We start from the raw sequence: 16511 nt of genomic DNA on the forward strand, positions 1-16511 counted from the left end.
TAGCATTTGAAAATCAAACCTCTAAAAGGCACTACAACATGCAACAGGTGTAATATAAGTGACTAACCTAACAGCTAACGTTAAATGCTGTTTTTAGATGAGTTAGCTTGGCTTGGCAGCTAGCTAACATACCGTTTACCTCCTAAAGCTGCACAAACAACCCCGTCCTCTGTCGCATCGCGGAACGAGTGTTATTCTACTTCAAAAATGAAGATCCTGGAGAGTGAAATACCAAAAGTGAGCTGTATTAAACTCCAGCAGTAGGCAAGGACAACCGTTAATGTTATAAAAAAGAAAAAGATATCTCGAACTCAAGAGAGGTGAAGCCTGCTCCCAGCTCCTCGGTGGTGTTTAAAAATGATTAACAGCGCCATCTTCTGGACGGAGTACCGGCACTGCAGGAATGATTCTGTTAATAAATGTGACATGTATGACCATATAATGATATATTACATGATTAACATGCGTTGAGTATAGTGATGCACATGGTTTAGTCTGCGTTTGTGAATGCCACTGGGATGTAAAACCAGGCTTTGCTTGATGAGACAGTCGATGGTACACGGACTTTGCATACGCCAGGATGTTAATGCAATTGCCTGCAAACAAAAGTGGTGATCAGATTTTGGGTTTTTAAAAATTGAACAAAAACCTTATAGGTCAATAGAGTCTTTCTTTATTCATCGTCTCTGAAGCAGTACAAGAATTTGCATCTACTGAGATCACATCTTCACCAGTCAGTTCTTCAGTTTCTAGCTTTTCAAGAGTGGTACAAGTTTTGATAGACCTTCTGCAGGTGCATTCTTGAAATGGTCAGCAGGAGGTCTGCATTAACCTCTCGCTTGTCTGAAGGTATGACAGAGCACAGAGTGACCATTTTAGTCACTTGTCAAGTAAAAATACATATGATCTGTGTCAGTAAATGAACACGTTTGGTCATTAGTCAAAGACGAATCATGAGTCCTAATGTGAAGTGGTTCTCCCCACACGGGTAACAAGGGTACAGGAGCAAACACAGTATACAAACACACAGGCAGCTAGCAGGGACTGTGTGTTACTCAAGGGCACTTCATCTGCACAGGTGATAGATGATGCAGTGAAACAATCCCAGGCCCTAAGAATGGTATCTATACAAACTATACTATACACAGAGAATGGGAGCACCGGTACTGTACAATCCCCCCCCCTCCCCCGGGGATCAATAAAGTATTTCTGACTCTGATTCTGAATATATGCATTGTGTGATTATCCAGCTTGGTACAGAAAAGGATATATGACATAAGACACACCAACTGCTCACTATTTTCCAGACCACGCTGTGGTGTTTTCCAACATCCTGATTTGTCATATTCTGATATGGTAGTCTTTTGTATGGGTTCAATACACCGTCATGTGCCATTTTGACTTTTGGAAATGACAGTCCCACCCAGGCTTTGCTTATTCTGAGATTTTTTTTTTCTTTTTACATAAAAAGTGAGAGAATTAAACAGCTCTTTGCCATTTTCTTGGAATCACTGTGTTTAATATTATGCAATGCAAATATTTACACAATAATTTTCTGTGTGTGACTGCAAAAAGAGAGAGAGAAAAAGAGTAGCTCTAGTGTAGCGTAGTGTAAAGTCAGCCAAAACCCTCAGAAGACTGAACACTGGACTATGGTGCTATTTCATTAGGATGAAGGCCCTGACCTACAAAAAGACCTCTGTGGACAAATATGCTTTCACCAAAAATTAATATATCAAACCACGGTGTTAAAGCAAAGTTTGAATAACAAAAAGAAATCAATAAACACATTCTGAATGCTGTTTCAGTGTTTTTCTTCAGCATGATGTTGTACTATGCATAAACACAGACTGAGCTCCAACACCACCTCTAGGTTTGTCAATTAACTTGTGGTCGGTGTTGTTTTCATCGTTTTTGGCCTTGCTGCTGGATAGGTTGCTGTTCAAATGTGTGTTTTAGAAACAGTCCTCCCCGAAGGCCCAACTGAAAGAATATCTTTTACTGCTCTCTAAATCTCAAAAGATAATTTTAAAACTATATCAGTCAGTTTTAAAGTCAGATTTTCACCCTATGCAACAGTTTTCATCCAGGTTGTTTGGTTTCAATGACCTGCAAACAGCGGGGCCTTGACACTGTTTTTGACTTTTGTGTGGTGTTCAGAGGCTGGAGCGGGTTCATATCTGGCAGGTTAAAAAAGCGTGGCTGAGGATTACTAACGTGTTGCGGGAGTAGGTGCCTGGTTTGAGCGAGTACTGCTGGGAAGATGTTCAAGGGGGGGGCACAGGGGTAAGGGAGGAAGGGAGGCAGGCGAGGCAAGAAAACCCTGGGTCCAACATGTGGCGAGCTGGGGGGCAAAGCTTGGTATGGCAGCGGTAAGGGGTGTACTGGAGAGTACATTGGCATCACAGGTGTAGGGGATGGTTCTGACAGAGTGTATGTGGGATTTTGAGAAAATGCTTGACATGCAGCAGTGCTTTCCTGGGAGTTACTTTCGCATTTCTCACTCTCCTGTAAAGAGCTACTGCTGCTATTCTGCCTATATTCTACAGCTTGATGTACCTCTGTTACATCCCTCTGAGCACTATACGAGTCTTTTTTCCGGTAATATTCCCGAGTTGACGGGCTGAAACTAGACCTGCTTGATGATGACGATGATCTACTTTGTGGTCTTGGTGAAAGCGCTCGCCTTGTGTCCCGTTCCCTGCTTCCTCTGCGATGGCGGCCACAGTCGCCATCCTTCTTTCCATATAACCGCTCCTGGATCCGATGTGACATTTGGCCCAGTTCCTCAAATCCTAAATTCATGCCAATGGCCTGCAACACATCCTGCATTTGCCTGTGCTTGTGCTCATCTTCAGGTGTCAGTGTTACCTTTTCCACCGCTGAGGGAGACCCAGATCTACTGTTGGTGCTTAGGTAGCTTCGCTCTCCATCGGCCCTTTGCAGAGACTTTTCATCCGACAGAGAGTGCCCCTTTGGACTGAAGGACCTGTGACGAGGCTGTGGAGAAGCCATCCTCTGGGATCCCTCGCTCTCAGCCCAGTGGCTTTCCTGTTGCAGCCCTGCACAACTGGGAGACCAAAGGCGATCTGCAGCGCTCATGAAAGCGGTTGGAGAACGCGGTCGATCGGCCACCTCTGCAGAGGTCTGAGTCACTATCTTGGTGAGCACGGCCACATTCACACCCTTGTTGAGCACGTCGAGGAAACGCTGGAAACCCTTGGTCGACTTCTTCTGCTCAGGAACAGCTGCACATTGGTTGGTGACATCACTCTCAAAAGACTGATGGGAAACACACACAGAAGGAACCACAGTTTATGGAACTGTTATCTGCATTACATATTTGTAGCTGTACCTGTGTAAAATGTATATTCTATAATCTCAAAAATCAACAGCACTATCTGTCAGAGTGAGTCGGGGCCTGTCATTGGTCAGCTTGAGCTGCTGCTTGTGCTATCAGCAAACACTGTTGATAGTTGAACATGGAGGAAGCTGAAGAAATCTTTCTCACTGTGACTGTCGCTTTCTTTCATTAAGTGAATCACAGAATGCAGACACAATCACTTTGGCTGGACGATGATTGGACAGCTCAGTAATTGTCTCCAGTAGCTGGACACGTTTGTATTTTGTGATCCAGTTACGGAAGCCATTTTCAGTTTAGACATTCTCATGGCCTGATAACATAAGACATATCCATCCTGTCCTATGTTGCTATCCTGCACTAAACTATAAATCAATTCCTGCACAGGAGGCATCAATGGTGTGGACATGCCCGCACCTCTCACTGATGATAAAAGGTAGTCCCTAATTGCCACATGTCAAATAAACCCACCTGTCCACTAGATCCATTCAGTGGAAACCTTTTTCTATTTTGACGATGATCCTCATGATCTGTAGAAGGGCTGTCATTCCTCTCTCTGGGTTTGGCACAGCTCTGTTTGACATGGAGGAATATTTTATTAAACTACATTAAAGACAAACTGTCACACTGCCGACGCCAGCACACAATGTTTGTTGTGACTAACCTTCGAAGAGCGATCTTGTGATCGTGTCCTCTCTTGTGAACAGTCCCGGCTCCTTTTATGACCCTCTCTGTCTTTGGAATATCCAAACGATGGTCTGTAGGTTAAATCGTCATGCTGTTGCCTGTAGGTGAACTCCTCATGCCGATATCTGTGTCTGGAGTCTTGAGGTGTCCTGTATTTGAAATCCTCTTCCTGTGGTAGTGCATGTTTAAAATCCTTGGTTACATATGCACGCGAAAAACTGTCTGGTGACTGCCTGTTTGCTTTATCCTCAGGCTCGCGCCTATACCTGTAATCACCTTCATCATCCTCTGTAACCCGCCGCCTTTTCTTTTCAGAAGAACCCCAATCAGGTGAAGACACCAGTCTCCTCGCTGGGCTCTTCCTGCTCCAGTCTCTGTTCACTGAGTCTTTACTGTATGACCTCTTAGGTGAATCACTGTACTCTCGACTTCTGCTCGTCCTCTGTGAGCTACTGTGTCCATCCCCACCATATTTATGATAGGAATCCCGCTGCGTATCTCTGTGAGGTTCACGCCTTTCTTCCCATCTGTCATCGTAATCGTCGCACTGCCTTGAACTTCTGTCACTATGCTGCCGCCTGTGACTGTACTCAGACCTGTTTGAGTACATCATCTCACAGCAACTCCAGCAGCTGAGTGGATGTCAAAGACTGCAGCAAAAAAGAAAAGAAAAGGAAAATGGGCTGTAAAATCATGAGGTAAAGATCAATGAGAAACCTAGATCATGCACAGAAAAATCACTTACTGCACATGGACTTACATGGATTAATAAATAATAGTATTTGGTCAATTATGAGCTCGACAAGCATCATGAAGAATCCATGCATACATCTTCTGAGTAAATTTGTCTTAATTAAAAGGATAAAAGATAAAATCAGTATCGCTGCGGAACTCCACAAGGAGAGTGAGGGAAAAACAGGCCATGCAGGACCCACAGCATCCAATTCTATCCTACTGAAAGTCAGTAGGAGATCACATGTGCACACCTACACCTCAAGTCACATGACGGTGTCGGAAATATTCATAAAACACATGCGGCAAACGTTAACTGTTATGTGATTCTTAGGGGGAACCAAAAAGGAGAATGTGTGGAAAAGGGACGAAAGTCAAGTTATGTAGAAACACTAAACCTCGACAGCAGGAGTCTCACACCGCGTGCTGTCATGCAGATTTTCACTCCAGATTACAGACACACTGTTTGCCTTCAACCAGAGAGCAGCCATTCAGTACAATCGCCTGGTGTAAAGCTACAGTGTTTGAACACAGTGAACACCTTAAGAGGAGCGGAGAGTTAGCGTTAATCTTCGATGGAAAGATTATTGATGGCTCCAGTATCTTTTGACCTAGCGTTAGCTAGCTAATGTTAGCTGACTAGCTCTACTAGGTTAGCAGTTTGCTGGTACAGTATGCAAAGTAGCAGAGGCTATCGAGCTAGTTAGTTAGCTTTAGCCAGCACGAAAATACCAATCTCAATATGTATTATTATGGACAAGTATATTTTAGTTATTTCCATCTAATAGCGACACAATTGCGCACCCACCTTGGCCTGGTGTTCAGATAAATCATCTGACGTTATAGTGCAGCTTTTGGTTAACCTATTCGCAATACTCAACATAGCGTTGGGTATCAAGTTAGCAATCTGACGTTACATTACCTTTGCCGTTGGACGACTCCACTTTCTTTAAGGGGCGGGGGGGAAGCAGGGGAAAATGCTGAAACTAGGCTTGGTAATTCGTAAAAGTCCCAACTACAAACTGTCGAGTAGTTAGCATTTTGAAACGTTTGCAGCCAAGTTGACTTGCAGGCGGTGCACCCCACCACCGAGCTGTTTGGGCTTCTTCCTCCGCCACTCAGTGAGAAGGGATGGAAATTACCGCCCCCGCCTGGATGGAGTGGTGTGAACACTCCAGTGCTTGGTGGGATTGGATTTCTTCTTAAATGTAACTATTTCGAAAACAAATCACTATTTAACTAGCTCATTTTCACAAACTATTAGCATGAGCCTTATAACGTAAACACAACCTCTCCCACACACACACACACACACACACACACACACACACACACACACACACACACACACACACACACACACACACACACACACACACACACACACACATTGCATATGAATGAAGTTGGGGTGGGGGAGTTTCATTGGCGGTTGGGAAACCACCTTAAATAAGCATTAGCGCCACCTACTGAGGTGGAGTGGAACAGCATATAGGCAGGAAGACAACCTAATGCTAAAGTGAAAATCCACCTATAAACCTTTAAACTGGTCCAACAATTCAATTAGATTTAGTTTATTATTATTTAGTTACTTAGTTCATTAATGTCAAGCTTACAGAATCAGAAACAAATGTCCCTTTACTGCTCATGTCGTCCTTGCAGCTGTTTTACCATTACCATGATGAAACCAGGATTTTTCTCTAGTTGAAATTATCACTACAGCCTTTTCCCTTCTGGTTCAAGGGAAAAGTGTTCAAATTCACAAATGACAACAGAGCTCCACATTATTATAGAAATAAAGACATTTTGACATGTCACAGTGGGTGAAGCACCGGCGTAAATAATAAAATGAACGATGACTGAATTCCATTTAGCTGCTTCAGTTTCAGGGTCCTGGTATTGTTCATGCTGGCAAACTGGGAAACTTGAATAGAACTGAGCCATTGTTAATAATATTACCAACACCTGTTGTTTCCCTACTATGGCAAGTCACATTGTCTGCTGTGTAAAAGGCCTATACATACAGGAAATATCACCTTCTGCCCAATAGCAAGGGATTAGTAATCACTCACATATGGTATATTACTTTATATTACTGTATATATGAGACAGAGTGATGACAAGAATAAATTGTAGGATGGAGACAGAGGTATTTTTGCCAAAAATCCCATATCGGGGATGTTTTGGACCAAAAGCCTCAGTATTAATGATGTGACAAAAGATGTTTTGGGTGCTTTCAGAGGGTACTTACAAGCAAAAGTTCTGGTCAGCAATCATTTACTCATGTGGATGTGATCGCGAAGCAGATAGAGGGGTTCACTGTCACTCAGCTGGAACTAGAAGATCAGCTGAGAAAGTTGTACGGCTTAACCGTAATACATGTTTAAAAGAGCGGGGAGAGGAATATCAGCATCAGTGTATCACAAATTACAAAAGCAAAATCCCACAGGATGTCGCTCCCACTTATGTTGGCAAAATCAACATGAGTCCAAGTTAATGACCACAGCTCAGATGAGTATTTGGTCTGTATTGGCTTTTAAAATTAACATCTACAGAGAAAGTTAGAGATGAATAAAGGTTGTCTTCTTAACTTTACTGCCACACAGCTCCAAGCTGGCATTTTAAGATTTACACACTCTGGAGGCCATTTTAGTAAATCTCGGGGGGCAGAGAAACGCTGTTTTAGTCTGGATGGAGGGCTGAGACAGGGAGAGAAAAACATGTGTTTACAAATTGAACCGGCTCAATGTGGACGTACTCTTATATTACCAATACCTACAGCAGCAGCACAAGGGTGGCCAGAAAGCTCACGACACACTCAGGACAGACTATGCACATTCTTTATTAGATCTTTCCCTACAGGCAGCCATCAAATGACGACACACTCATTTGCAACAACAAACACACTGTTAAGCAAATGCCATACTCACAGTATCTGTGCAACATCACACAGCTCTACGTAGGCGCCTGTGCAGTCTACATCATTATACTCACTAATGAGGTGCAGTCATTGCTCCCTGGGTGATACAGATGACTAATATGCTCCGATCGCATGTGCTGGTTTTAGACGTTTAGTCTGTGTTAATGATGGAATGGTGTCGCGGATGTGTGTTGAAGTGTGAGTGAGGCGGAGGCCGATCAGACGAGAAACACAGTTTTTTTTTATCTTTATATCAGTCCCAGGGCCTTTGTCCTGCCACTCTGCGAGTGCTAGGGATGTCCATCTGAGGGCGCTGTAACAGAGGACAGTCAGACACAGCACATGTTAAAACCTTATTTGGCTTTGCTGTGAACAGTCACAATAACACTTTCGCACAGGGACATTTCTATATACGCATGCAAAGAATGAGTGAAGGCAGAAACACACTAAGAAACATCAGAAACGTATTATATAAACATACATACATATACATATATATAATCTTTTTTACACCTGTTTACAAGCTGTGTAACCATCAGAGTGCACTGTTCTTACTTGTCCTGTCTACATTACTTTTATCATTACTGTACCCCTGCACACCACAGTATTATATTTCATATTTTACATTATATTCCTGCATTTCAACTAAAGCACTATTTTATGTCTTAGATTCTCTTTTACTTGAGTGACTTTCCTTTTATATATATTGTCTGAGCATTGATGGAGGGAGCCTGAGAATTAAACATTTCACTGTCATTGTTGTGCATATGACAATAAGATATAATACATTATAACCTTTTGATCACACTGCCTAACTGTAGAGAAGCTGTCACTACCTCGTGTTTGTTTTACGTTGCCATAAAATTGCTGGCTTATGCCAAAAACACACTAGATGATCGTTCATAGTCACATGTAACAACTCACTTTGCAGATTACAATCCTTTTTATTTATTTATTTATTTTCCAGATTTCTGCCAGGTCTCAGATGTCAGCAGCAGAACTCGTTGCGATGGCTCTGACTGGTCTCACACTCAGTTAGGAGGCGAGATATTTAAATCCTCTGTACCTGCACAGTCTGTTCCTTTTTCCCCAGACAAATGCAGACTCTCCATGATCAATCAGCATCAAATTGGGTTCGAATCAGACGTTATGTTATGTACTTTGTTCTTAAGTTATGCAGAGATTGTCTATCTACCAAGTTAACAGCTCATCTGTTCTTAAGGTGCTTTTTACAACATTTTCTACTGGTTTATGACCTGACCCTATACTGACAATATATTCTATAACCTGTAGTGCTACTGGAAGTCACTTTACAATCATAGTCATGCATTTTCACCACTATATTATATTTAGTCATCTTCTCAGGGTTTTCTCAGCTCCTAAGTTGCAGTTTGAAGTTTTCCCCTAACGACAGGAACACACTCATGCACAGTGCGACACTCAAACACAGCTCCCGGAGCCTCCCACCTCCTCACTGGTAGAACTTGATCTCTGTGTCCACGCAATCAAAAAACAAGTCCCCCAGCTCTTCTCCCGGTATCTCTCCACTCAGCATGGCTGTGATCTCGCTCAGACACTGCGACTCCAGGTCCCTCAGAACCTCATAGACAGCTAAGCCCTCGTCCTGACACGGAGAGAAAAAGAGATGTCACAACAACAACAGTTCGTGCATAGCGTATGTTTAAACCAGCTCAAACAGTGACTTTGACTGAATCCTAAACTCCTACAAAGGGTCAGGCCCCTATATGTAATATTATGTACATTTACAAGGATCCAGATCCCACACGTGGCCTTTTTGAAATCAACCAGACGTCTGTGGCGGGAGGCGTGGACTTAATAACAGTAGCTGCACACCTGCTATCACACACCTCCATTTCCTCTACAGGCTAATCTGGGTGTCTATACACTCTTAGCTGCTCACCAAGACAGCAGGCAATAGTTGTGTCCCAATTCCATTCTGCATACTGATAATATACAATATGTACTGTATTCTATATAGTGTGCTGTTGTTGCAGTAACTTTACAAAAAAATCGATGCACCTAACTGCTTTGTGCAAACAGGAAAGGATGCAATACGTGCACTAAAATACATCAACCAAACCACCTTATTATACCTCAATTATTGTATAATAAGCTCAATGCAGGTCAAACATAATAATATATAAACAATAAACATCTCAGACAGGATAGTCAGCTAAACGGCTTCATTGTAAAATGTCACTTTGTTTTGAGGAGCCGATGCCTCCCTGCACTCTCGTGTTGGGGTTTGGTTGCACAGTGGAGTAATGACTGAAACCCTGCTCTTTGGCTTTGAATGTGTACTTGTGGTGTGTTTATGTTTAGTCTACACTCACGCCACATGTGTCTTGTCTGCTCTAACTGTGAGGTCCTGTTGTGTCAGTCCTGGGCTGTGCGACTCGCCTGGAATCTACCAGACAAAGTTCAACTCTCAATAAAAGTGGATCCTGCTTTGGATGGATATATGAAAATGAACTGTGAACTTCCAGCTCTGCCAGGATCTGCACAGGACTATCATTGATCTAAGTCGTCCATCAGTGCCCACCGGGTTGGTCTCCATGGTGTTGAGCGCCACCTGATGGGCCTTGTACAGGTCATGTCTGCGGTCCACCTGGCCCTGAAAGCGGGGCTGCTTCCTGACGGGGTCGTCTGGGCCGAACTGTGGGGAGACCACCATCAGCACTGGGGTTGGACAGTCCGTGAAGACAAAAGGCTTGAATATAGACCTACCAGGGTACAGGTTGACAGGGAGAGGAACAGCAAAGAGAGAAACGCAGACTCAGACACTCCCATCAACCCACAGAGGAGACAGAACAGAATACAAGAAAAGCAAAGCGGAGGAGGGAAAGAAGATTGGGAGCTCAACACATTCACCAATTCAAATGCTACAACCGATCAATCATTGTATAAGCTATTCTAATTGAAGTTTTCACTGTCTATTCAATGTAGCTATTGCTGCTTACGCTAACAACATTGTTTCTGATGCCATAAAGGTACCAATGTTCCTCTGGTTCAGCAGCACGTTTCAGCCCAACAGCAATGCAGCTGAATTTAGGATAAAATGAAGACTGCAGAGTCCAACATTTAGGACATGTTTGCTCCCTTTTGGTGGGGGTGTCTGCGGTGAAACAGTGTTAGAGTAACAGTAAAATATTTAAGCACTGCAGTGGTCTAAACCAGTGGTTCCCAACCTGAGGGTCCCGACCCCCATCATAGGTCGCAAAAGCTCCGTGGGGGGGTCATGAAGCTCTCTCGATTTTAAGGGTGAAGAATTTCTATATATATTTAAAAAATATAATATACATGTATTGAATTAATTTCTGGGAAGACTACAACTAAATGTAAGGGTCCTATATATTTAACCCTTTAACACCGAGTGTGTCGTCAGCGACACGTTTGCTCAAGCACACTTTGGATTACCGTAATTAGGTCACAGTTTGCGCTATCAGAAAAATTCCAACGGTTTCTGAAAGCTGAGACGGCACACTGCGACACACTCGCTGTTCAAGGGTTAAGTCTATATCTTTATTTATTTATTATAAATTCAGGCTGCTTGGACTATTAAAACGTATGTATGATAGCAACATTAAAAGAAAAATCATAATACGGACATAGAATTGTGTTGCTAAAAATATAAGGAAAAATCGTCTGATACGTTACAATAGCCACAGGAAATAGTCTGTTCAGAATTCTATACAAATTGTTTTTCAAAAGAAGTGGGCTTTTCCGGGTGGGGGTTGTCAGCGTATATACGAAGGTAAAATAGGGTCCCTGAAGAAAGGTTGGGAACCACTGGCACCGTGAAACACATTGAAAACATATAGGTAATGCTTTATTTTATGGGGCCGTTATTTATCATATCTTGAAGGTTTCCTAGTTTTCCTAGAAAGAACTACGTAAGATAATGACTTAATAACATAGAAACAAAGTTCTGAGACAGATATTTCACTTGTATCAAGTTAATATCAATTTCCCAGAGGAATCTCATAATCTCCCTGAAGGAAGTGAAACCCAAATATATATTTATTCATTATTCATGTATCACTGGAAACTTTACTCTTTATGTATGTTGAATTGTATGTTTGTCTGTAGACAAGTGCCACAGTTTCTTCATGTTCAGCTGACCTGCAGTGGTTACGCTACCTTAGCATTTGCAATCACTCTCTATATTCCCCATAATTAGTACCAAACTACATGCTTCTTTTTTAGGAACTTAGGGACGCGAAACATAAAGCGTTACTCGTATATTTGATCCTTTGTTTCCCTTGATTTCTGAGAATTTCTAAAAGAGAACAGAGTATGAATCAGTGCTAAAACCTTGCAACAGGAGTCATATTTGCCGCTGTTTACGATACAGTTATTTAGAACAGCAAATTCCATGTAAAAGGATTACAACACTATTGTGTTTACAGCAGTTGGCTATAGAGTGTAGCAGACCAGACTAATTATAGTTTCATACGTGAATATGTTGTGGTATAAATGGGTTATTATAGTCTTAACTGATGTTTATAATCTAGACAGTTTAGTTAGTGACATACCTGGAGGGGTCCGGGGTGGCAGTGAAGAAGTGGATGCAGGGCAGGCTGGCGTCTCTGGGCAGGACAGACACCATGCTGCCTGTGGTGCAAAAACCTCCAGAGTCCATGCAGATGCCACTGGGCTTGTCCCTCAGAATGGACATCATCACCTCTGCCGTCACTGAGCCTAGGACCAGAGGCGATGCAGAGGAGCAACAGAGTAGATGAGTGTTACGGTGTAACAAAGGCATTCTGGGAAATGTAGGAAGGGGACCACCCTCACCGTCATGTTGCTGGAGTAGCTCTGTGCCCCCCTTGTAGCGCTGTTTGGCCAACTCCATCCTGGCGGGCGGGTTCTCTGGGCTGAACACCTGAGAGAAGTTGAACTCTCCTTCACCGTCCCACCAGCCCTGAGCTTGGGCCACGCTCCGCAGCTCCGGGTGCTCCGTGGAGACCTCAGCACCGATGGTCAGCTGGTTGGAGATGTTCTTCACGCCCTCTGAGAAGAGAAAGGGGCTGTTTGCATGTGACGACGCCTCTATTCCACAACCAGTGAGAATATGATATGAGTTAACCCTTTGTAGAGTCAGAAAAGTAGGGACATTCCCCACCGTCCCCACCACAAATTACACCCACGACTGGGACCACTTTCAGCCTCGGATTAATACATATAGCCTAGTCAGGTTGAGATGTGGAGCAAAAATCCTCCCATACCAAAGCTAACCTAAAGTGCGGATTTTTTCAAATGCAGAAGTGGCATTTGACCTAATCACTGAGCTGTCTCAGTCAGTGTTTCAGCTCTAGGCTGTACGGTACAAATATTCTGTATTCTTAGTAGTTTCTTTACTGTGGCACCTATTGCATAGTATGTCTGTCCTGTAAGAGGGAGTTACTTAGTTGCTATTTCAGGGGTTTCTCCCATTTTTTTCCCCTGATAAAGTTTATTTTCAAAGGTTTTTCTTTATCCGAGACGAGGATAGGGAAAGGATAAAGGGTGTCATACGCTGTGGAGATTGTAAAGGCCTCGAAGACAACTGTGTGATTTTTTGGCTTTACAAATACACTTGACAACACACAGTCTAGCTAGATGCTGTTGGGATTAGACCTCATTATCTATAATTAACCTCAAACTCTGAGAAGGTTTTCCTGCACAAATTGCTAGACACACACACACACACACACACACACACAAAAGGTGCAACATTGACAGACTATGCACACAACCTTCACTCTGCACCCTCAACATTTTTAACCCTCCGTCCTTAACCTGTAACCTTCTGCGCCACCCAGAGCCTCCCAGCGGTTTCTAGGACCCAGGCCTCATTGCGGTCTGCCAGGAGGAAGGTGTTGTGGTAGCTGAAGGGCTCAGGAGCCTCCCTGCACTGCCCCCCCTGGCCATGCTGCTCCAGGAGGCCGGTGATCACTGTCAGCGCTGCCCAGGCGCTGTCACCACGCTCCAGCCCCAGTCTGATGATCAAAGGTCAAGTCAAGTGTAAAGTCTGCGTTTCCTCTTTACAAGGCGTCAGTTATAATTATCTATTCATTGTTTAATCAAGTCTTTTTAACCCATGAAGAACAGCTGAGTTTGTTGGCAATGTTTACACACTCCTCTGCCATGCGTTGTGGAGGAAATGCTACGTGCTAGTGCTACGCTTCAACAGTACTTCCTACACCTGTCATAACATGCTCGTGACACCCTTCTGATCAAAGCCTGAGAGGATTAAGTTAATACTTCCACTGCATATACAATATCCAAACTGTATATAATTAGGTTGCAGTCAACAGTTGCTCACATCAGCTCTGAAGATTTTCTTTATTGCTAAAAATGGATGAGCTGTTTATTATCCAGTAGAGTTTTTTCAGGGACACAGTGTCAAAAGGTTTTTCGATGCTCACCGGACAAGGTCCATGCCCAGCAGAGCCTCTCCGGGGCTGACGGACTCTCGGGTCCAGACGGCCTCGTTCCCAATGCAGACTCCCTGGTCATTGGCTCCCATTTCGGCCCCCCACATCCAGGCAGGCTTGCTGAGGATGACAGCTTGAGTCTGCTCAACCTGTGGGATCTGGATGTATGTGCACTGCGGACGAAAAAAGACGAGCGAGTGAGACACGGGGAGAGATGGACCGGGGAAAAAAAGAATGCTGGTTTTTCATGTTGCATTGGACTAACAATTTCAGAGTTATGCGTACCACAGCAGTATGCATACATACATACATACATACATTTTTAATACATACTTAAAAAATAGCATTCATCGCCAGGATATATAGTGCTGAACACTCAAAGACAGTCAGTTCAAAGACAAAAAGGTTTTTTTTCCCCACATCAGTGAAACTCAAAGTGCAAAATTACAATCTTTTCAGAGTACTTCACTTTTTGTATTTGTGGCAACAGGTTGCAAGTTCAACACTTAGCTTTGGTGTTGAGGGACTATTTCTTGCATAGAAAGTAGGTCTAATGAAACCTGTTCACAGCGAGGACTGCGTGCTGCCCTGAGTAACCACAACACAGTGATCTCAGATACGTTAAAAAAAAAAAAACCTGGACAAAAAAAACCCAAAACTGGATGACTAGGATCCACACGGGACAGTCACTCCAATGTGCCATTGCGCTCCAAGATCAAAGTCGGGGTTTGTCAAAAGACAAAGCTGTCGACGTAATTACAAACCAGAACCAGGACATTTTCCTCTATGTAAGTGCACCAATATCAGCACCAAGTCAGACCTGATACTCTATCAGTCAGTATTTCTTCCACTGACAGTGTAACACAAGCGAGTGGGTTAAAACTTTCACTTCCTTTCCCTTAAACATTAACAGGATGGAATGTTTCATGTAAATATTTTACCATACCACCGACTTCTTTCTCAAACAGGGTTATTGTGAATAGTAATGCATTAATGCTACGAGCAAATCTTTTTATTCTTAATTCATTTCCTGCAATGCGGCAGGCCAGTGGCAGCATGCAGTGCATCAGTCGACACGTGCCCTACAGTGAGGCATGACGCCTGCTGTCAGTCTCGCTGTACCAGCAGCAGTGGTGGAGGTGGTGTGGGGCTGCAGGGAGGCCGGGGCTGCTTTACCTCCAGCACGGAGCCTGGAGGGTGAGACGCTGCAGGGTAGAGGGCCACCTCCTGCACCTCATCCCGGGGACGGTCTGAGTTCTTCCCAAAAATCACATGGTCGTCCAGAGAGCCAGGGGGCAAGGAAACAAAACAATCACATGACATGGGAGCCTCTGCCATCCTGCAACAAAGAAACAGCAAACAAAAAAAAAGAAAGAAGACATGTCAAGTGGATGAGATACAGTTAGAAGTCTGGCTGCCTCTGGTGACGCTCTTTCAACCAAGTAACTACCTCATGTAAACAATCTGGCTTCACACTACTCATAAAGAGTCTGACAGTGTGTTTGACATCCATCACAAGTGAGCCTACACCCTTCTGACCATAATGTGCACGTGTGGAGTCAAGAGGAAGAGTCTGCTTCCATTCCCCACCCAGCTTTTTTTGTTGTTGTTGTTGTTGTTGTCGTTGTTGTTGCAGAAAGTCAGATTCAGCCGGTGCACTGCCCATCCCCTTCACACAGGGATTAGGAGGCAGTCTTGTGCAGAGATCTTTATTGACTGTAATCTTCGCAAATCCGCCCGCCACGTTGCTCAATTGTCGTTCTCGGCTCGCATTTGCGACCCTGAACCGCTTTCAATCCGGAAACAACGCCGCCAAAAGTGCGCTGCTCCGCGGGGGCAGCCCGCGCCGGAGCTCGGCTTGCGCGCAGTGTTTATGACGGAGACGAGGCCCGGCTCGGCGCACTGTCCCTCCCCGGAGCAGCGACGCGCCTGTCGCTTCGTGTCATTCCGCCTTTTTCAGGGGAGGGGGGCTCAGTAAAAATGTGAACTTCGGGGCTAACAGTCTGTAAACTAGAGCTAGTCCGCGAATGCTGCTGTAGAAAAATGTTTACCTTTATTTTTCCCCTATTCTCAGCGGTGAGAGCGGCCGGCCGGCTGAGAGGAGGCAGGTTGGCGATACCGAGTCACGTGACCGAGCAATCCTAAGGTATGTACTTAAAGGTCTCGTCTCGTCTGGCCACAAGCAACAGCTCACCGTCTCTCACACCAGCCCAGTCCACACCTGGGAGCAGGCCTGAGGCATGATGCGGCTCTTCATCACGAGTCTGCCCCCCCCCCCCCCTCTGCCTGCAAACCCGCAGCCAATACTGGTTCTAATGCTAAACCACACTGGAGTTAATGGGAAACCCTCCAGTGTGATCCAGTGTCCCTG

At 44.1% G+C, this 16511-nt stretch overlaps 1 protein-coding gene across 2 annotated transcripts; it reads right to left on the reverse strand.

Annotated features, from left to right (window-relative positions):
• Nucleotides 1–7602: 7602 nt before the first annotated feature.
• Nucleotides 7603–16240, reverse strand: scrn2 (secernin 2). Of its 2 annotated transcripts, XM_070918854.1 has the most exons (9): nucleotides 16192–16240; nucleotides 15317–15479; nucleotides 14132–14313; nucleotides 13503–13702; nucleotides 12519–12734; nucleotides 12257–12422; nucleotides 10264–10444; nucleotides 9168–9324; nucleotides 7603–8013 (listed from the first exon to the last, which is right to left on the reverse strand). In XM_070918854.1, exons 2-8 carry the CDS (start codon nucleotides 15476–15478, stop codon nucleotides 9172–9174), a joined length of 1260 nt encoding a protein of 419 aa, XP_070774955.1. In that variant the 5' UTR covers nucleotide 15479; nucleotides 16192–16240; the 3' UTR covers nucleotides 7603–8013; nucleotides 9168–9171. The 2 variants fall into 2 exon arrangements, with proteins under 2 accessions (XP_070774955.1, XP_070774963.1); XM_070918862.1 differs by lacking the exon at nucleotides 7603–8013 and having other exon boundaries at nucleotides 9189–9324; nucleotides 10264–10377.
• Between the last annotated feature and the right edge of the window lie 271 nt (nucleotides 16241–16511).

Source organism: Enoplosus armatus, chromosome 2 (genome assembly GCF_043641665.1).
Source record: "Enoplosus armatus isolate fEnoArm2 chromosome 2, fEnoArm2.hap1, whole genome shotgun sequence".
Lineage (NCBI taxonomy): Eukaryota > Metazoa > Chordata > Actinopteri > Centrarchiformes > Enoplosidae > Enoplosus > Enoplosus armatus.